Source organism: Triturus cristatus, chromosome 12, assembly GCF_964204655.1.
Source record: "Triturus cristatus chromosome 12, aTriCri1.1, whole genome shotgun sequence".
NCBI classification, from domain to species: Eukaryota; Metazoa; Chordata; class Amphibia; order Caudata; family Salamandridae; genus Triturus; species Triturus cristatus.
The window spans coordinates 204,311,020-204,332,940 of NC_140595.1; the positions used below are offsets into that span (position 1 = coordinate 204,311,020).

A 21,921-nucleotide genomic window follows, 5' to 3' on the forward strand; every position below is an offset into this window, starting at 1 on the left:
ATCCCCCTATCCTAACAGGACTGGGAAGCCCATTTTTGGGGTGGTGGGCATTAGCACTTGCTGTAAGTGAAACCACTGGCCATGCCGCGAAAAAGTTGCAACTGTTAGGGCTACTGCCTTGTAGGTGTGGATAGACCAAAGGAGCATGCAGCAGCTCTACCTTTGATAAAGCGCTCTAGGACAGAGTTGGCCTTAAATAACAGGCAAAACCCATCAAAAGGTAGGTCTATGGGTGATGACTGGACATCATCCAAAAGGCCAGTGGCTCTCGTTTGCATGGCGCTTAGTGACCAAAATGTGAGGATAGCTGAAAAGAACAATTGCTTCCCAAATGACCTTGAGCGCCAAACAAATCGCCCGCAATTCCAGATTGATATGAAGCAACTTTTCCTCTGGAGACCAAAGACCTTTGATCTCCAGATCCCCCAGATGAGCACCCCACCCTAGGGTGGAGGCATCCGTTATCACCGTAGCCACCGATGGAGGCAGATGGAAGGGCTTTCCTTGAGACTGATTGCCCCCCCACGCTCCACCAAGACAGATCCGCCGCAGCTTCTCTGGAGATCTTGATCGACTCCCTGAGATCTCCGTTGTGCTACCACTGCCTGCGGAGGCACCACTGGAGCGCCCTCATGTGCCAGCGTGCATTGTTGACCAACAGAATGCAGGAGGCGAACAGACCGAGCAGACGAAGGACCTTCAGAACTGGAACAACCGCTCCATTGTGGAATAAAGGGATCATCTCCTGAATGTCGAGAATTCTTTGAGGAGGAGGAAATGCTCGACACACAGTAGTGTCCAGTACCGCCCCTATGAACAGGTTGCGTTGAGAGGGCACCAGGTGAGATTTGGGCACATTGATCGAAAAATCAAGTCGAATAACAGCTGAGATGTTACCTGCAGATGACGTTGCACCATCTCTGGGGACTGTCTTCAAAAGCCAGTCGTCCAGGTAGGGGAAAACCGGAATCCCCGACCTCCTGAGATGAGCAGCCACCACTGCCATCACCTTCATGAAAACTCGAGGTGCGGTAGTAAGACCAAATGGGAGGACCGCAAACTGGTAGTGTTGCGACCCAACCGTAAAACGGAGATACTTCTTGTGCGACTTCAGGATTGGGACATGGAATTATGCGTCCTGCAAGTCGATCGACACCATCCAGTCTCCTTGCTGCATCGCGTGAAGAACCTGCGCAAGGGTCAGCATCTTGAATTTCTTCTGTTTCAGGTAAAAATTCAAGACGCTGAGGTCCAGGATTGGACGCAATCTGCCGTCCTTCTTGGGAATCAGGAAATACCGGGAGTAGCATCCCTGACCCCTTTCCTGCTCCGGAACCACCTCTATCGCACCTTTTTGAAGCAAAGCCAGTACCTCCTTCTGCAGAAGAAGCAGATGGTCCTCTGAGCAGTAACCTTGGCAAGGAGGGTAAGGGGAGGAAACTCCTGAAAGGGAAGGGCGTACCCATTCTCCACGAGGTTTAAAACCCAAAGGTCGGTCGTGACAGATTTCCAGCCTCGCAGAAAGTGGGACACCTGACCCCCCACAGGTCTCACATGATCTAGGATGGGGGATCTAGGGCTGCTTCCCTGAAGCTTCATTGGGAGCAGAGGAGGCAGAAGATGAAGATGGGTTGCGGCCAGAACCTCTCCGTCCCCTTTGCCTTCCTCTATACGACCTATAGAGGGGATTCTGCTGCTGAGGTTGCCGGAAGGAACGAAATGAGGATCTCCCAAAGCCTCTGAATTTCCTAAGACCAAATCCCTTAGCAGGAGTCTGTAATCCTAAAGATTTCGCCATTACCCTGCTATCTTTAAATCTTTGCAAGGCAGAATCAGCCCTCTCTCCAAAAAGTTTCTCTCCATCAAAAGGCAAGTCTACCAAAGTGGCTTGAACATCAGAAGAGAAGCCGGAAGAACGAAGCCACGCTTGCCTCCTAGTGGCTATCGAAGATCCCATTATCCTTGCCACAGAATCAGCCGCGTCAAGCCCCGACTGAATTACCTGCCTTGCAGCAGCCTGAGTGTCAGTGACAACCTCCATAAAAGAAGCTCTCTCCTTCCGGCAGCTTAGGGGCTAACAACTTCATAGAGTCCATCAAGGTGTGAACGTAGCGCCCCAGCAAACAAGTGGCATTGGTCGAGTCAAGCGCCATGCTTCCTGAAGAAAACCCTTTCTGGCTGCTTGATCAGTCTTTTTAGAATCCCTATTTGCTGGAGTCTGAGGGAAAGCGCCTGAAGCATGCTTCGAGCATGAAGCCTGCACCACAAGGCGTTCTGGAGAGGGATGGGAAGAAAGAAAACTTGGATCCCCAGGGGCCACCCTATATCTTCTTGCCACCTGTCTGGAGACTGCAGGCGAAGAGAGTGGCTTGCGCCAAACGTCCATAACAGGCTCCAAGATAGCCTCATTAAAAGGTAACAAGGGTTCAACATTTGAAGTAGGCGAATGTAGGACTTCAGTAAGGTGGTTCGGCTTGTACTCAGCAGAGGGTAACTGCAAGTCCAGCAACTCTGAGGCCTTCTTAACTAAATGATAGGGTGCCAGTACTTGTGGCGGTGAAGATCTAGTAGATGAATGCTCCCACTCCGGAGTAGTATCAAGACCACTAGCATCTTGAATGCCTTCAAAGTCGTCAGAAGATGCATCCACCTCACCTTCTTCCACTTCCTCCCTATAACGCTCCTCTTCCAAGACCCTCTGGGCCTCTCTCCTGGAACGGATCCAAGGAACCGGCATCGGCGGCGCCGTACGCGGAGTCGGTGGAACCGAACGTGGAGTGGACGGCTTCCGAGTTGGCGGCGCCGGACGTGGAGCCGAGGGAGTCGGCAACGGCGTCGAGGAGGGCTCCGAAGAAGGCCGATCCAAACGAAGCAGAGATGAATAACCAGACGGCGCCGGTAACTGCCACGAAGGAGCCATCGGCAAAAAGGGCATAAATGGGGCCTGAGCATAATGCTGCGGCACCCCGAAGGTGTATGCCATAGGACCCACGGGACCAGATGGTGCGCCGGATGGGAAGGCAGCCCGTTGAAAAATCCCATACATCGCATTAAGGAAATGCGTCGAATCCGCACCTGGAGTCGGGAACTGCGGATAAGGGATTGATCCTGAATCCAGCCAAGGAGTACCTGGAACAGGAGCCGAAGTGTCCTCAACAGGCGCCACAGGATCAGCCGGCTCCGGAGAAAGCTCTTTCTCTTGTTCCTGCTCGACTTCAGAAGCAGAAGACTCCACCGGCGCCGGAGACTGCGTCGGGGACCGCGTCGGGAACCGCTTCGGCGAAGGTGACCTCTCTGGAGACTTCCTAGGAGATGAAGGAGATACAACATCCTTACTTCGACGTCGAGGCGACGGCGATCTCGAAGTCCTACTTTTCGAAGACCGGCGCCGAGAGCTATGCTCTTTCTTGTGATGCTTCTTCGACTTCAAAGAGTGTGAAATCGACGACTCCGGCCTCGATTTCTCCTTCTTTCTACCTCTCCTTTCCTTCTTCGCCTTGGCCATGAAGAGTTTCGCCTCTCTCTCCTTCAAGGCCTTGGGATTCATTCTTCTGCAACTGGAACAGTCCTCCACGTCGTGGTCTGAAGAAAGGCACCACAAACAATCTTCATGGGGGTCTGTCATCGACATGTGGCCCCCACATTCCCTACAAGGTTTGAAACCAGACTTCCTCGTCGAAGACATGGTGAATCCAGAAACAATAACCACTACAAGACTACATAGTAGCAGGAGAGTGCTGGAAAAACGTTACGCGTCGATGGCGCGGAAAAAAGGGAACTGACGTCATCACGCCGACGTGGCTCTCTTATGGCCCCGGTGACGTCATACTGAGTCGCGAGTGGAGCCGAGGTATTAGGACGTCCACGTCGGCGCAGAGAGCTGGGGAAAAAAGCTCCGTGGAATGCTGGCGCAGGGGATATTCACAAGGTGAGGAATCCACTGGCAGATGTATCCATCAGAAATATAGTCTATGTGGAAATCAGTACTTCACAATTTGCTTTTTTTCTTGTGCACTGGTGACAGCATTGTAACCTGTTCTCAGATGTAGCAGTCCCCTTTGTTGCAGCATAGTGCACAAAAAGGGAGTGGTACTCTAATGCTTGAATGGAAAAGGCATCAGGAGCATTTTGTAAGACAAAAGACAGAACGACTAACCACGGTCCAGCTCAAACAAGACACATGTATCATTAGCAATCAACAAATTGGTGCAAAAACACTTCCTGCATCCGTCGTCCAGAGGTGCAAATCGAATCACAGCGCAAGTCCAAAGGTGGAAGTTGCACTCATAGTCAAACATAAAATCAGGTAGTCCAAAACATGTAAAAAAAATTCTCTTTATTCTGAAACTTTAAACACGAGACAGCACACAGACAACGCGTTTCGTTCCACGCGAGAACTTCGTCAGGGCTATTAGAAAGGCAAGTAGAGTATCCCCAAGGATAGTTAGTATATCCTTTTAAAAGGCACGTCTCATCTCAGGAATAAAGATGCCATAGAAGAAAGTATTGTTTTTCTGTAACTAATAATACAGCCTCACGATACCAATGAGAGAATCAGTATAATCAAACTTGTTGCAACAGAATCAATGCAATATGTTATTACGTATCTTGCGTATTATATTTTGTATATAGATATATATACAAAAGAGACTCTTATGTGGTCCTAGTGGTGATACGCACAAGGGGTAACGAGACGGGCAGAGGATGGTAGGTATCCTTCGCGAGTGGCGTCTATTCCCAGCATGGTAGCTGTAAAGTATCAAAACCAAATAAGGAGCATATGGTGTTTGAACGGATGGAATGTAACTGGGATGCATGTACACAGGAGACTGAATTCACATCCCGGTGACACTCCTTAATGGATTTGGAGCATTAGGGGCTACATATGGTCCCAAGTAACATCAGGAAGGAGGGAGTGCATGACCTCTCAGGCCAATCTACATTTCGGACTAGACCCAAACAGCTAAAGAATTTTGACCATATAGTGCACAGGTTTTCTGGGTTTACCACAACAATATAAGGGAGTTGGGTTTGACAATAAAGAGCCTTGAGAAATTAAACCTTAATGTACCATCCCTGGAACATTGCATATTGGGGAATGAGGAAAATGTGAATCTAGGACCTGGCACATTCTTCTTCCAGGGATTATGAAGAAAGTTTGGGTTTGGTCAATTTATGCATTCTGCATCCTAGACCTTTCCATAGGATGCAACGTCTCTTTAGTACTAGTCTTCAAATTAAACTAACAACCGCCAAAATACTAAGCTCTGCTTGCACACCAGACGTTCTTCAGATCTTGCACTCTGAGTATTAACATGTGCAATGAAAATGTTCTTATGGAAAGACTTGCAGAAGGAGTACAGGACCTGCTTCAAACTCCTAAGGCCGCAGTGTGTATGCTATGAACACAAGTTGTGGAGGTATAGGGTGCTAAAGCTGAAGATATGAACAGAGGAAAAATGGCAGGAAATCCAAGAAAATATAGAGCAGGAGACATGGCCTTGCTAGGCACATGCAAAGCAAGTTACAGTCCACTGTTGAGGTGAAAAAGAAACTTAGCACAGAAACCACTTGCACAATGAAAGGAGGTGTGGTCACATGTTCATTCACATCAGTCACGGCGCGAGCTCTGAAATTTAATAACTGTGACTAAATAAGAAGTTACTAGCCTTCGATAACTATGTACCTTTAAGAGACATAGGTTAGTTGTATATTCCTTACCTTAGAATTTCCCCTAGGCGTTAAACTGGATCCGGAGATTATTTTTTAGCAGTAACCCTGCGCGTCAGTAGGTGGCATCAGTCGACTCTGCATCCGTCATCATGGTTGCTGGGATGACGTGGCGGTGCCTAGTTAAACGCCGCCCTTGCATGCTGACATCAGTTCTGACACTACTTTCCACGCCAGAAGCGCAGAGCCATGAAAGACACTGACCACTGGTGCACAACAACTAGGGCCCTGTATGGAAGACCCTATTCCTAGAAATCAGTTCGCTGAGCTGGGAAGATGGGTGGGGCAGTAAGGAATCGACAACTGACCTATGTTTCTTACAGATACATCGCTACCGAAGGTAAGTAATTTGTTCATCTGAAAGGGATAGTTGGGAGTAGATTCTTTACTTAAGACTAGATAACCCAGCAAAACCATCCTCGGAGGAGGGTCTGCAAACCAAGTTTAGACAAGAAAGCCCTAGAGGACCGAAAGGGCTAAATAGCCGTCCCTCCGGACTTGGCTGTCCAGGCAGAAATATCTGGTGAACATGTGCAGGGACGCCCACGTTGCTGCTTGGAAGATATCAATGAGCGGGATTCCACGTGCCAATGCAGTGGTTGCTGTCATAGCCTTACTGGAATGAGCACACAACCCCTCCGAAGGATCCTTCTTGGCTAAGGGATAGCAGATCTTTATGCAAAGGACAAACCATTGCGAGATAATAAGTTTTTGAACAGCCCAGCCGTTCTTGGCACCTACATATCCAATAAACAGTTGATCATCTCCCAGAAATCCTTGGTTCGGTCAAGGTAGAATGACAGCACACGTTTTAGGCCCAGACAGCGGAGTCTCTAGTCGTCCTTGGAAGGGTGCGGAGGCGGGAAAAAGGTGGGCAAAGTGACCGTTTGTCCTATGTGAAAAAGAGTAACCACTCCAGGAAGGAATGAGGGCCTAGTCCTAAGCACCACTTTGTCCGGATGCACAGAGAAGAAAGGGGGCAGAGAAGAAAAGGGAGCAGGGAAGAAAAGGGGGAAGGGAAGATAGAGCCTGAAGCTCACTCACCCTGTAATCAGAGGTGAGGGCAACAAGGAAGGTAGTTTTTAGAGCGAAGAGTCTGAGAGGACAGTTGGGAAGAGGCTAGAAGGAAGCACACATAAGATGGGTAAGAACAAGATTCAAGTCCCACTGGGGCATTATGAAAGGAGATGGATGAAATAGATGAGTAATGCCCTTAAAAAATGTATTAACAATAGGAGACTTGAATATGGATGGCTGATCTGGCAGCCAAAGAAAATTAGAGATAGCAGTAAGATAGCCTTTTAAAGTGCCCAGAGCAGAGCCCTGCTGGGCCAAAGAAAGTATATACAAAAGAACCTCTGAAGGAGGGGCAGAAAGGGGATCCACAGCCTTTGCTGTGCACCATGCCACAAACTTATTCCATCTACAGGCGTATACCGATTTAGTGGGGGGACGAATGGCTACCAAGTTGACATTAGCTTGGTTGCAGAGATGACATTACAGACATCATGCGCAAGGTCAAAAGCTGTCAACTGTCGCCGCTCAATCTCCACGCAAGTAGGTGGAGACTGGACAGGTTCGGTTAAAGAACCGTCCCCTGCTGCTACGAAAGAGGATCCTCCCGAAGGGGCAGTATGATCAGAGGATCGATGGCCATGCTCAAGAGCCCAGGGTAACAGACTCTTCGTGTCCAGTCCGGAGCCGATGGAAAAACTTTGGCCCGGTGATGCTGGATATTTTTCAGCACTCGGGGTAGGAGTGGTACTGGCGAAAAGGCGTACAGGAGGCCGCAGTTCCACTCGCAACGAAAAGCGTAGCCGAGCGAGTGCCACCTTGGAAACTCCAACGAGCAGTATTGCTGACAACGTGCGTTCTCTTTGGTGGCGACCAGATCTAACCAAGGCTCTCCCCACCTCTGAAAGAGACCTTGCACCACTCAGAATGAAGATGCCATTTGTGCTCGAATAAACACCGATGGCTGAGTTCGTCCGCTGGTATTCAGAGGACCAGCCAGGTGTTGAATCACCAGGCCTCCAACAACTTTTCAGACCGCTCCCTCAAACTCTTGGGGTGCATGGCCCGGCAGTTGGAGCACGACTTTAATCGTGGTCGCGCTCCAGATACCACAAGCACACGAGGTGCCGGTCTGTCACCGACATCATCTCGCGACAGGAACCACAGGGCTTGAAACCAGTCCGACGTTGGGACATCCTTTGTGTACCAGGAGTCCTAGACTTGAAAAAGAAGCAGACAAACAATAACAAAAGACTAGCCAAAAAGTGGCTATGGGGTAGGCCCCTTCGGGTCTGCGCTAGGCTAGCACGGAAAAATAAACGGACTTCAGCGCGCAGGGACGGCATCTAAGTAGGCACTGCAAGGTCCTCCAAGGGACCACAATGCCGTAGACAGGAGTCGACTGATGCCACCTACCGATGTTCAGGGGTACTTCTAAAGAAAAATCTCCAGATACAGTCTAACGCCTGGGGTAAATTTTAAGGTAAGGGATCTACAGCCAACTGTCTCTTTCAGATAGATTGTTTTGCCTCTAGCTGGCAGGGTACCCAGGAGTTAAAGTGCAACATTGTTTGCCCATTTTTAAGGACAGGTTCAAATTCAAAGCAGTAACTGGCACATCAAAACAATAATACTTACGGCGCCCCCTTCCTGGGGGGATAGCAGCACAATGATGCTTGATATCGAGAGCACAAGCAGTGTGAAGAACAGGGTCCACAAAGATATCCGCCTTGCTCTCCTTCAGCATGTTTAGCACTTCCTGTAAGGAAGGAGTAAAGTAACATTACTGTCAAAAATAAAGTCAAGTGAACCACAGGAAGGCATTGATCTTACAATTTCAAAACAAATAGGGATAATAGAGTTGAGGAATATCCATATTTAAACAAAAATGATTTGCAGACATTTAAATAATTCAAAGTTACTGAAGGATGAGGAATTGAAATTCCAACTTGGTCGAAAAAACAAATGTGAGAATGCAGACCCACCAGGCATGACAGTTTATAATCTAGGCTACACAACAGAGCATACTTGAGACAGGCCAGACATGCAACCATGACGACTGACAGAATGTATTTTGCCACAGTTAGGGTGTCGTTTTTGTATGTATGTGGGTACATGTAATGGTTTTCTACAATCTGGAGGCGAGTGGCAATGAAATTAGAACCAACATTACATTTCAAAGTGTTTTGTCTCTCCAGGAATGCTTCTAAACAAAATACTCTAAAAACGTAGGAAGAGAAGTCTAATCTAAAAGTAGAACGATGGATGAAATAATGTATTATGAATGTGAAGTGAAACCGTCAAATTCAACATGACATAACAAATGGTACCTTTCTACAAAGCTCCGTTTTAACTTTTAGTAGGTTCATTTTAAGACACTCCTCCACCTGACCAGTCTGCTCTTGTGCTGCAGCCTCTTCTGAGCAAAGTTTAGTAATCTATAAAAACAAAATCATAAATTGGGATCATGTTCCTGTACTGCAAGAAGGAAGCTGAACAAAATTAAATTTCAAAATACTTCATCCGACATGATGTGTGGTTTAGCCTTGATGTGGTTGACAATTTTCTGCAGACCCAAAGACTACAACTAAGATTTTTTTCAAAGTACAGGGTGACACTTTGCCTCTAAAATAAATACAAGTTTATAAATAACTTTGTAATAAAGTTAAATCATGTGCAATCCAGCCAAGGTGTAGGATAAGTTGGCATCATCCCCGCTTGCATGAGACAAAAGAGAAACTAAAGCATGTGTCCAAGTCATTCATTTACTCTGTTGAAAACTAAATTAGAAAACAAACACATTGAACAACCCAATGCTTTAGAATACTAAACCAGTCTACATTTTTGCCTTTGTAAAGGGTCATGATTCTAGCATATACTCACCCTTCGCCTGACAGGAAATACTGCATTAAGAGCTATTGTGATACTTGTGGAGCTTACCATACTGCCTTCACATCTGTCAGGAAATTACTGGTTGCCATTGGCAGGATCATAAATAATTCTTTTAAGAACACAGGGAGAGATTCTGTAAGGGGCTTCGTATATGGTGCACGCTTATTTAAGTGAAGCACCTTGCACTAATCCAAACAACACTTTTGGTGATTTTAGTGGTCTTAGACAACCTTAGAAAGCTCTCTAAATGGTAGCTGTGGAGAGCAGCCTTCTGGCGAGTCCAGAAGGAGTGCAAAGCAGCTACTTTTACCAGAACTAATCATATAGTGTAGGTTAAAAGAAAAAGAACTACACAGTTTAGTTATAAAAATAGATCTATTTTTTTTTAAACACACTCACTAACACAATGGTGCATCTCCTACCCAGAGATATCAACACATACAATATTTCAAATGTAAAACAGCTAAGTAGGCACAAATACAGTGGTCTCCAGTGGGAGACCAAACCATATTCCAAAGAAGTGCAATGGGAACTGCGACTAAAGTTGGGACTTCGACCAGAAGACTCAGAAGAGCTGGGGACACAAGGAACCACCAGAGGTAAGTATCCACAGAACCCCACAGAGGCGGTGTGCAGAGTGGAAACACAGCCACGCACTCAATGGGAAAGTTCCAGTTGCAGTTTTGAAGAAGGATCCTCACAACTGGACCCTGAAGAAACCCTGTGGAAGATGAAAGGTTGGAGAGTCCCTCCACCCGTGGATACCCCAAGAACCAGGATACCTACACCAGGGAAGCCGGGTGCATAGGTGCAAAGTGATGTCGGCAAACGCTGTAGACCACAATGTAGGACTTTGGCAAAGACGCCGCTGGAGAAGGTGAAAGTACGGTGGAATCCAAGGATGGATTCTTGAAGAAGAGTACCTGCAAGCAGGGGGGACAGTCAATGACACTCAAGTGACCAGGAGGCCCAGAAGACCAATGACCACAGATGACGGAAGATGCAGGAGTGATTACTGTGATCTTGTTGCTGCATCTGACCAGGGACGTTGTGGAAACCAGGAGCCATTCACAAGCTGTTCCACGCCAGTAGTCATGATCCAGGGGTTGGGTGTCCACAGGGAGCACCAAAATGCCTTGGCAGCAACAGACGTGGCAAACAAAAAAGGTGTAGCATTGGGATCAGCAAGGTCCAGGGGACTCACAAAGTGCTGGTGAGTCAGAGCAGACGCAAGCAAGCAGGGGAGCCCACTGAAGCCAAAGAAGACCCTTATGAGGACCCAAAGGCTGAAGGCACAGGAGTCACAAGAGGTCCTCGAGCAGCTCACCAAAGATGCAGCCTACGGTGCAGAGGATGTGTTAAGGACGAAGATCTTGGCAGGTAAGAGGCTGGGGCTACTTGTACCCTTAAGATCTCTGGAGGACAGAGTCAACAAGCCTTGGCACCTGTGTTACTAAGCCTTTCGGAGTCAGTGGTAGGTCAGAAGCAGCAGATCTGTCAGCTTAGTTGTGGTGCCTGCAGATGCCGGGGATAGACTTTCTCACTCTGTGATAAAGTGCCATCTTTCTTGCATGGTATGCCCCCACCTTTTGCTGAATTGCTGAATGCACTGAGTGTGCTCTGGACTCCTGCCAATCAGGTGCCCAGGGCCTATGTTCCTTCCCTAAAAAACACCAAACTCAAATTGGCAAACCCTGGCCACATGTCAGCCCCTGGTAAATGGTACCCTAGGTACCCAGGGCCTTGTGATCAGGGAAAGCCTCTAAGGGCTGCAGCACTCATTGTGCCACCCTTAGAGGCCCTGTACCCTTACACACACACACACACACACACACAGCCTTTGCAGTCTGGGTGTCTGGGTGCAAGACAAAACAAAGTCGACATGGCACACATCCCTGTGTGCCATGCCATCACCTACACTGCCATGGCATATGTCAGCCACCCCTCTAGCTGACGGTGGACACTGTCAGTGCAGACCGCTCTATCTTTACACACGAACTGTGGAAAGTAATGTGACTGGGGCTTGTACTTTTGGGGCATTAGAAACGATTGGGACTTAGAATTTGTTTTTAGTAGTGCTTGTCACTTCGTTTAAATTTTAACTGTGCCGCTCTTCTTATTTTAATATATCGCAATTTGTGTTGCACTCACCTCATTGTAGTCGCCCGTGTCCCCGGTCCGCCACGGCAAGTGCCGATTGTGCGGAGGGACGATAAGGCGCTAATCCTCACTTCCAGCTTCCGGCTTGCTGAAAGGAACTGCCGGTGGCATTCTAGTTGTTTTCTTTTTGCTCTCCCATATAAGGCGGGGTTGGCAGCGGACGCGCGCAGCGGCGCGCCAAAGGCAAGCCCGTCTGCGCCTGACCGCCGCCTGTTGCCACGATTTCGGTTTGATTCATTTTTGGACATTTGTAAGTCCCAAAAATGACTTTGATTAAATACTCTAGTCAGGAGCTGAGAGATCTTGATCATCCACTTTGTAAATATCTAGAAATACCAGCGGCCATCATATCAAATGGTGTTCAAAGGAGTTTGGGCCCTGAAACATTAGTCACCCCTTGCGAAACACGCACCACCAATCTTCCTAAAACCTACAAATCACCAAAAGCACTTTATTTTAATGCTCGCTCTATTCCCAAACATGCTGTGGAAATATGGAGTCTTATTGACTCAGAACAACCTGACATTAGTTTTATTACGGAAACGTGGTTGCATAAGTATGCTTCCCCTGATGTTGTCATTGCTTTTCCCCCATAATATACCATAACAAGAGTTGATAGGGAATTGAACAGGGGTGGCGGCCTGCTCATAGCTACTACCTCGGATGTGAATATTATCTCTTTAGAAATTATCTGTACTAATCTAATGGAAATGTGCGTTTTTAAAATTGAGGGTCTGTTAGGTGGAACTTGGCGAGGAGCTTTAGTATATAGACCCCCTGGCTCTAAAAGGAATATGCTACTTACCAGTATGCATCTGTTCTTGGCATGTAGAGCTGCAGATCTATACACTGTGCATAGATCTCCATCTGGTGTTGGGCCCGGATGTTTGCAGTTTGTTTTTCTTCTTGGACAGTCTTTGGAAGTCACGAGTTCGGTGACTCCTTCGGTCCGTACTGCGCATGGGCTTCGGCTCCATCCTCAGATTGTTTTTCGCCAGCAGGGAAAAGATGGAGCGAAGTGATAATAGTGAAGAAACCCATGTGTGTTGTATCTAAATAAGATAGCCTGGAACGGATACAGGTAGCCGGGGAGGCGGGTGGGCGTGAATAGATCTGCAGCTCTACATGCCAAGAACAGATGCATACTGGTAAGTAGCATATTCCGTTCGAGGCATATGAGCTGCAGATTATACACTATGCATAGATTATATAGCAGTACCCAACCCTAGCGGTGACCACCGGTATCCGTTGCAGTAGTTTGAAACAGTGTCTTTAGTACAGCCTGGCCCACACTAGCTTGCTGTTTGGAGTGCACGTCTACACAGTAATGTTTTGTGAAGGTGTGCGGTGTTGACCATGTGGCTGCCTTGCAGAGGTCATCTAAGGGTATGTTCCCTAGAAAAGCCATAGAAGCCCCTATCTTTCTTGTAGAGTGGGCTTTAGGTGGAACAGATAATGTTCGTTTTGCTTTGTGATAGCAAATTTGTATACACTTTACAATCCACCTAGCTATCCCTGATTTTGAAATGGGGTTGCCTTTATGCGGTGGAGAGAAGGAGATGAACAACTGTTTAGTCTTTCTGAAAGGTTGCGTTCTTTGTATGTAGTACAGTAAGGCCCTTTTAACGTCAAGTGTATGTAGAGCCCTTTCCGCAACAGATTGAGGTTGCGAGAAAAAAAACGGTAATTCCACCGATTGATTAAGATGGAAGGGGGAAATGACCTTGGGCAGAAATTTTGTATTTGTGCGAAGTATCACCTTGCTGTGATGTACTTGCAAAAAGGGTTCTTGTATAGTAAACGCTTGTATCTCGCTAACCCTTTTAAGGGAAGTGATAGCTACGAGGAAAGCTGTTTCCCAAGTGAGGAACTGTAGCTCACATTTATGCATTGGTTCGAAAGGCGGACCCATTAGCCTTGTAAGAATTACGTTTAGATTCCATACAGGTGAGGGTGGTGCCCTGGGTGGAATTACTCTTTTAAGACCTTCCATAAAGGCTTTAATAGCAGGCACTCTGAACAGTGATAAATGCTGTCTGTTTTGTAGGTAAGCAGCAATTGCTGCTAGGTGTAAACGTATAGATGAATATGCCAGGTTACACCTTTGAAGATGGAGCAGATAGCATATGATGTGCTGTATGGATGCATCTAAGGGGTCAATTGTATTGTTACGGCAGTAAACGACAAATCTCTTCCACTTTGCGGCATAGCATGCACTAGTGGTAGGACGTCTGGCTTCCATGATGATGTTCATGCAATCAGGGGGAAGGTTAAGGTATCCAAATTCTAAGATTTCAGGAGCCAGATCGCTAGGTTGAGCTGAGCTGGGTCCGGGTGCCTGATTTCTCCATGGTTCTGGGTTAGGAGGCATGGGGACAGGTGCAGCTTTTGGTGTGGTACCACTGAGAGCTGTAGTAGTGTGGTGTACCACGGTTGCCTGGCCCATGTTGGAGCTACCAGAATGAGTGTGAGGGAGTGCTGTTGTAGCTTCCTTACCACTAATGGAATTAGTGGGAGAGGTGGAAAGGCGTATGCAAATTTGCCTGACCAGTTCATCCATATCGCATTGCCTTTGACAATGGGTGTGGGTATCTGGCGGCGAAGCTTGGGCATTTTTTGTTTTCGTGGGTGGCGAAGAGGTCTATCTGAGGATGCCCCCACTTGTGGAAGAATGGGTGAAGAACTTGTGGATGCAGTTCCCATTCGTGCATTTGCTGCGTTTGTCTGCTGAGCAGATCTGCCATGGTGTTTTGTATGCCTGGGACGTGTTGTGCCAGGAGAAAGATTTGTGGAATTGCCCATCTCCATATGCTCTGCGCTAAGCGGGAGAGCTGGGGAGAGTGTGTCTCCCCCTGTTTTTGAATATAATACATTGCAGTCATATTGTCTGTGCGAATTAGGACTGCTTTGGCTGAAATTTGTTTCTGAAACGATTTCAGGGCTAGAAAGATCGCCAATAACTCCAGATGGTTGATGTGGAGTAACCTTTGTTGTGGCGTCCATAGACCTTGCACTGTGAGGTGTAATAGATGCGCTCCCCAGCCGGAGAGCGATGCGTCCGTTGTTCGAATCACCTGAGGAACCGGGTCCAGGAACGGTCACCCCTTTGGAAAGGTTTGTGGTGTTCCACCACTGCAGAGATCGATGAGTGCGGCCGTCCACCAACACCAGATCCGTCAGCTGACCCTGGGCCTGGTTCCACTGGCGTGCTAGGCACTCTTGGAGTGGATGTATGTGAAGTCTTGCATGTGGCACTATGAAAATGCAAGACGCCATCATCCCTATTAGTTTCATGGACACACTTGCTGGGAGAGAGTGCTGAAGAAGGAACTTTTGGCGCAGGGCTTGCATGCTTGCGATCCTGGCTGAGTTGGGATAGGCTATAGCTTTTGAGGTGTCTATAGTGGCACCGAGGTATTGCTTTGTGTGAGACGGTATCAAGTGGGACTTTTGGTGATTAACCGTAAAGCCTAGCTGGTGAAGTAGTTGTATGGTAGTGTCTGTATTTTGTACACACTGGTGGTAGGAAGCGCCTTTTATGAGCCAGTCGTCCAGGTAGGGGAAGACGTGAATGTTTTGTCTTCGGAGGTGTGCTGCCACTACTGCCAGGCATTTGGTAAACACCCGTGGTGCGGTTGTGACCCCGAAGGGGAGAACCTTGAACTGATAATGTTGGCCGTCCACCACAAATCGGAGGTACTTTCTGTGGGGAGGGTGTATTGGAATATGAAAGTATGCGTCTTTCAGGTCCAGTGTAGTGAGAAAGTCCCCCTGACGGAGGAGTGGGAGAACTTGTTGAAGAGTTACCATATGAAAATGGTCTGAATGGATGTATGCATTTAGAGGCCGGAGGTCTAGAATGGCCGTAGGGTCTCGTCTTTCTTCGGTATGAGAAAGTACAGAGAGTAGACCCCTAGATTTTGCTGATCGACGGGTACCTGCTCTATCGCGTGTTTTTGCAGGAGGGAGAGTACCTCTTGTTTCAGAAGTGTGGTATGTTCTTGTGACATCGCACGGTGTCTGGGTGGAATATTTGGGGGGGTAGAAGTTAGTTCGAGACAGTACACTGACCGAATAATTTGGGTCACCCATTTGTCTGATGTTATGGCCTCCCAGGTTTGAAGGAAGTCTTGTAGTCTGCCCCCAACCGGAGTGGAATGGTCTGCGGGGAGCGGGGGAAAGTCATTGTGTGGACGGTGTGGCAGAACGGGCGGTGTTGGTTTTGCCCCTGCCTTTATTATTGTTTCCTCGATATCCACCTCTTTGGTAGCCCTTTGAGAAGGTATTCTGAGGAGGGGACTTGTAGGACGTGGAGGCGTTATCGGAAGAGTAACCTCTGCCAGAGCCTCGAAAGGAGGAACGGCGAAAGGAGCGTCTAGGGGTTTGTGATCGCAGGGCTCCCATAGACTTCGCCGTATCTGTATCCTTCTTCATTTTTTCCAGGGCTTCGTCTACTTTTGGGCCAAATAAGTATTGTTGGTCAAAAGGGTGGTTTAATATAGATGCTTGGACCTCTGGTTTAAAGCCTGAGATCCTGAGCCAGGCGTGACGGCGAAGCCGAACACTGGTGTTTATAGCCCTGGACGCCGTGTCTGCTGCGTCAAGTGCACATTTAATAGAGGTGTTGGTAATAATCTTTCCCTCTTGTATCAGTTCATGAGCCTTATTCTTATATTTCTCTGGGAGATGTTGCATGAGAGCCTCCAGCTCATCATAGTGCGCTCTATCGTACCTCGCCAGCAGCGCCTGCGTGTTGGCAATGCGCCACATATTGGCAGCTTGCGAGGCAGTGCGTTTGCCTGACGCATCTAAGAGCTTGGACTCCTTATCAGGTGGTGGAGCCTCACCAGATGACAGAGTTGGAGCGCTTCCTAGCTGTGGAAACCACTAATGAGTCTAGAGGCGCAGGTCCTTTAATATAGACAGGATCCGTGGGTGCTGCCTTGTACTTCTTTTCTATTCTGGGGTTTAAGACCCTAGCTATGACGGGGTCTTTGAAAACCTCTGTGGCATGCGTGGTCACCCCTTTAAGCATGGGTAATATAGCGGTGGATTTATCTGCTATGTCAAATGTGTCAAGCAGAAAGTCTTCCTCAACTGGATCACTGTGTAACTCCGCCCCATGATAATGTGCCGCCCGTTGTAAGAGGTGGTGGAACCCCAGGGAGTCCTCTGGTGGAGACGGCCTGGATGGATAGAGATCATCCTGAGGCACATCTGGGACATCGGGATTGTGATAATCCTCCCATGGGTCAGGTGTTCCCGGAGGAGTGGGGTACTGCGGGGCATCTGTGGGATCATAGAATGGATCTCCATGGTCATCAGGGTCTGGAGACGGGGTTGGAGACCGATGAGGCAAGGGTGGAGAAGGTGGGGGCGGAGGAGATGGAGGGGGTGGAGGAGATGGAGGGGGTGGAGGAGATGGAGGGGGTGGAGGAGATGGAGGGGGTGGAGGAGATGGAGGGGGTGGAGGAGGTGGGGAGGGTACTCTAAAGGGGATGTGGCAGAGTCCTTCCGTTTTGGTGGTGGAGGAGGAGTTGGCTTGTCCAAAAGTCTTTTCTTGGAAGACAAAATTAAATGTCCAGTCCTTGGATCCTTTGTTAAAGTCTTTTGAAGAGAATCCGGTGTGAAAAGCTCCTCCGGCACAGATTCCTCCATCGGTGCCGATGTTTTCGGAACCGAAGGCTTCGTCGGTTTAACCGCGCCGTGCTTTCTCGGGATATCCGATTTTTTGGTCGGCGCCGAGGCAGGCTTCCACACGGAAGCGTCGGTGCCGAGGGATTTGTGTTTGGTCGGCACCGAGAGGCCAGGTTTCGACACCGATGGCTTCGGAACAGAGCTTGTTTTCTTCGGTGCCGAAGAATGTTTTTCGGCGCCGCTAGGAGGCTGGCTCGGGCCCGAGCCGCCAGGAGACTTGTGATGCTTTTTCACCGGGCCCGAAGGTGGGGTGATGGAAGCAGTATGCTTGGTTTTCCCTAGGCCCGGAGGCGAAGGGGTAAACGGAGTCTTTCGGTATGGGCGCGGGAGGGGGTAGAGTACTCATGACCCTTTGCGCCGGTGTGATCTCCTCCACGTCAGAGTCGTCGGCCTCGGAAGCGCTGACGACGACGTCCTCCAGCTCGGTGTGCTGCTGTCCCGAAGATCCGGTGTCTTCTCCGAAGATGCGCCATGGTGCGTCGAGCTCGTCGATCCCGAATAGTCTTTTTCGAACGAAAAGACTTGCAGGCGGGGCAGTCTCGGGCCTCGTGTTCGGGAGAGAGGCAGAGGTTGCACACCTGATGGAGGTCAGTGTGGGGAAATTTAGACCCACATTTTGGGCACTTCTTGAAGGGAGTCCTTTCCATCGGCCGAGACCGGAGTCGAGATAGGCCCGAAGGCCGCTGCCGATGCCTGGAATCGTAGAAGTGCCGAAGAGAGAGATGAAGAAGTCGATTTAGTCTAAAGGATCTCGATGGACGAGGATTTTTCGTCAAAGGTCGAACTGGAAAGGTTCGAAGCCGGAGCACGAAGTATTCCATCCGAGCCCGATGGCGGAAAAAAACAATCCGAGGATGGAGCCGAAGCCCATGCGCAGTACGGACCGAAGGAGGAGTCACCGAACTCGTGACTTCCAAAGACTGTCCAAGAAGAAAAACAAACTGCAAACATCCGGGCCCAACACCAGATGGCGATCTATGCACAGTGTATAATCTGCAGCTCATATGCCTCGAACATGATTTTCCGCATAAGCTGTTGGAGACAATTGCTCCACATGTACTAGCTTCTGATTACTTTCTCCTGTTGGGGGATTTTAATTACAATGCGGAACTATCACTTGAATTTGATACGGAACAGCTAATTTCTAGTACTAGCACTCTGGAACTAGTGCAACTGGTGTCTGGGCCAACACATACGGCTGGTCATACGCTTGACTTGTTGTTTACTAATTCTAACAAGGTTAAGGTTGAGCCCCCACAGCCATTACTATGGTCGGATCATAGCCTATTAAAATTCGTTATTTTTGACCATACTGTTAATTCAGTTTCTAGGAAGAAATTACTCTGGCGAAGATCCTGGAGCAAAGTTACTTTACCCATCTTTTCCTCCCACGTTAGCGTGACTCAACCTAGCCCACAGGATACTATTGATCAAAGAGCAGTTTTTTTTATAGAAAAGACAATAACTAAGGCGTAGGATACAATTGCCCCTCTTACTAAAGTCAGAGTTGAAACTCGAGCAGCTCCATGGTTTACTGATCAGTTAAGGTCAACGAAGTTCTCTTGTAGGGCGGCAGAGCGGAAATGGAGGAAAACTAAAAATTCTAATGACTGTATAATATACAAAGATGCTCACCATAAATATATGGAAAAAATCACAGGCAAAAAAATAATTTCTGCTAAATCGTATTGAGAAGGCAGCCAATTCTAACAAAGAGCTTTACCAAATCTTAAAAGAATTCTCTACTCCAGCCGCTCAGTTGCAAACCTCAATTTCCCAGGGGTGGATAGATTCTCTGTCTAAATTTTTTGATAAGATCGCAGCTATCCACAAATCCTTTCCCCCCCAAAACACTGTTGATGTTTTGGGGAATACTTCCTCAACCACCTTTGATTCTCCTCACATCATGGATGAATTTACTCACTGTAGTTCGGAAGAAGTGACAAATGCCATCATGAAAATTAAATCTGGCTCTCCTACTGATCCTTTACCGGCTAGAATTCTTCCAATCTTGGCTCCTGCTTTATTGGACAGTCTTACTGACTTATTTAATGAGTCACTGTTAAGGTCATAAGTTCCTAGAATATGGAAAACTGCCAGAGTTAGGCCTATATTAAAAAAAAAAAACACTGCAGACCCTAAAATTCTCTCCAACTATCGCCCAATATCGTTGCTCCCTCACTTTGGTAAGATGCTGGAGTTTCTGGTTAATAAACAGCTTGTTGACCATCTGGATAGCTATGGACTGCTTGACCCCTCACAGACTGGTTTTAGGGCAGCCCATAGTACGGAAATAGCTCTGTTGGAAGTGACAGATAACATATGATGGGCTCTGGATAGAGGTCAGTATTCCATTCTCGTTTTATTGGATTTATCAGCAGCATTTGACACCATCTCCCACAGCATTCTTGAACGTCGACTGTGGGAGATTGGTGTCAGGGGAAAAGGTCTGCAGTGGCTTAAAAATTATCTTACTGATCGTACCACGATCGTTCAGGTAGGAGACACCATTTCTTGTAGTAGATCAGTCAAGATGGGAGTGCCCCATGGTTCTATTTTGGGTCAGACTCTTTTTAATCTCTATGTGACCCCTTTGGCTGAAGTGATTAGATCCTATGGCTTAGATGTCGTATCGTATGCTGACGACACTCAGATTCTGATCACAATTGGTCCTGACCCAACTGAAACTAGGCTCCGTTTTAAGAATTGTATGTCTCACATTGATAATTGGATGTGTGCAAATCCCCTGCAGCTAAACGGAGGAAAGACTGAGATAGTGCTCTATGGTAGGGCTCAAGAGTCTTGGTCCTATGATTGGTGGCCTTCTAACCTTGGCCCTTGTCCTACTCCAACGTCAACTGTGCGCAATCTCGGTTTTCAAATGGACAATAAACTGTCCATGAAAGACCATATAAATAAAGACAGTGAGCACTTGTTTTGGTGTCATGCGCAACTTGCGTAAAGTCTTTAAATGGATTCCGACGAGGCAAGAAGGCCTTTATTACAAGGACTAATTGTTAGCCATATGGATTATGGCAATGCCTTGCTTGCAGCCATAAATTAGAATCTTTTGTCAAGACTACAGGTCGTGCAGAATACTGCAGCTAGGTTGGTACTTAATCTTCCACCCAGATCTTCATCGGCTCCCAGCTTGAAACTTTTGCATTGGTTGCCTGTAAGAAAGCGTATTCAATTCAAGATTCTTTGTTTGACACATAAGAACATGTATGTAAAAGGTCCGGGTTTCTGGACTTAAAAGCTAAACTGGTATCTCCCTGGCAGAACTTTGAGATCCAGTAACACAGCTCTTGTATCTCCCAGAATTCGTACCGCTATCAATGGAGGTAGATCCTTCTCATTTCTAGCTTCTTTGTTCTGGAATAAACTGCCACTCCAGTTGAACAAGTTACTTACCTTCGGTAACGATGTATCTGTAAGAAACATTAGTTAGTTAGATTCCTCACCTTAGAATATCCCAAAGCGTCAGACTGGATCCGGAAGATTTTTCGTCAGCAATACCCCTTGCGCGTCGCTAGGCGTCGTCTGCAGGCAACACGTCCGTCGTTGGCGTCGTGCGCCAGAATGACGTCGGAGTACTTAGACGCCGCCCTCGGGCGCTGACGTCAGTTCTTGTACATAGCCTTCCGCCCAGGAACGCAGAGCCATACAAGATACCGACACAGGTGCCAAAAAATTCTAGGGCCCTAAAAGGGATAGCCTTAACCCTAGATGTCGCAGAACGGGGAGGATGGGTGGGTCGGTGAGGAATCTAACTAACTAATGTTTCTTACAGATACATCGTTACCGAAGGTAAGTAACTTGTTCATCTGAAAGAAACAAGTTAGTTAGATTCCTCACCTTAGAATAGATACCCAAGCAATACCATCCCCGGTGGTGGGTCTGCGAACCAAGATCACACCAGAAAGTCCTGGAGGACAGAACGGCCAAAGAAGCCATCCCTCCGGACTTGGCTGTCAAGGCAATAATGCCTGGCAAACGTGTGTAACGAAGCCCACGTCGCCGCCCGACAGATGTCCTGCAAAGGGACACCCCATCCCAAAGCAGTAGTAGCCGCTGTGGCCCGAGTAGAATGGGCGCCCACGTATCCAACGAAAAGTTGGTCGTCCACCCGGAACTGCTTTGTGCGGTCCAGATAAAAGGAGCGCGCACGGTTTGGGTCCAGACGGTGGAGCCTCTCTTCCTCTTTGGAAGGATGCGGAGGCGGAAAGAAGGTGGGCAAGGTGACAGACTGCCCAAGATGAAATGGAGTCACCACTCGGAAGAAAGGAGGGACGAGGCCGAAGGACAACCTTGTCCGGATGAACAGAGAGAAAAGGAGGCTTTGAGGATAAAGCCTGGAGCTCACTCACCCGTCTAGCCGAGGTGATGGCTACCAGAAAAGCAGTCTTAAGCGTCAGCAGACGAAGA

At 48.0% G+C, this 21,921-nt stretch overlaps 1 protein-coding gene across 1 annotated transcript in view; it reads right to left on the bottom strand.

Annotated features, from left to right (window-relative positions):
* Window positions 1-21,921, bottom strand: part of GLG1 (golgi glycoprotein 1) — a 658,311-nt gene that overhangs the window by 47,941 nt on the left and 588,449 nt on the right. Inside the window, exons 23-24 of the mRNA XM_085637427.1 lie at window positions 9,075-9,182; window positions 8,383-8,503 (exon numbers count right to left, since the gene is read on the bottom strand). Coding sequence (XP_085493553.1) covers window positions 8,383-8,503; window positions 9,075-9,182 — 229 coding nt within the window. The remainder of the gene's footprint in view (window positions 1-8,382; window positions 8,504-9,074; window positions 9,183-21,921) is intronic.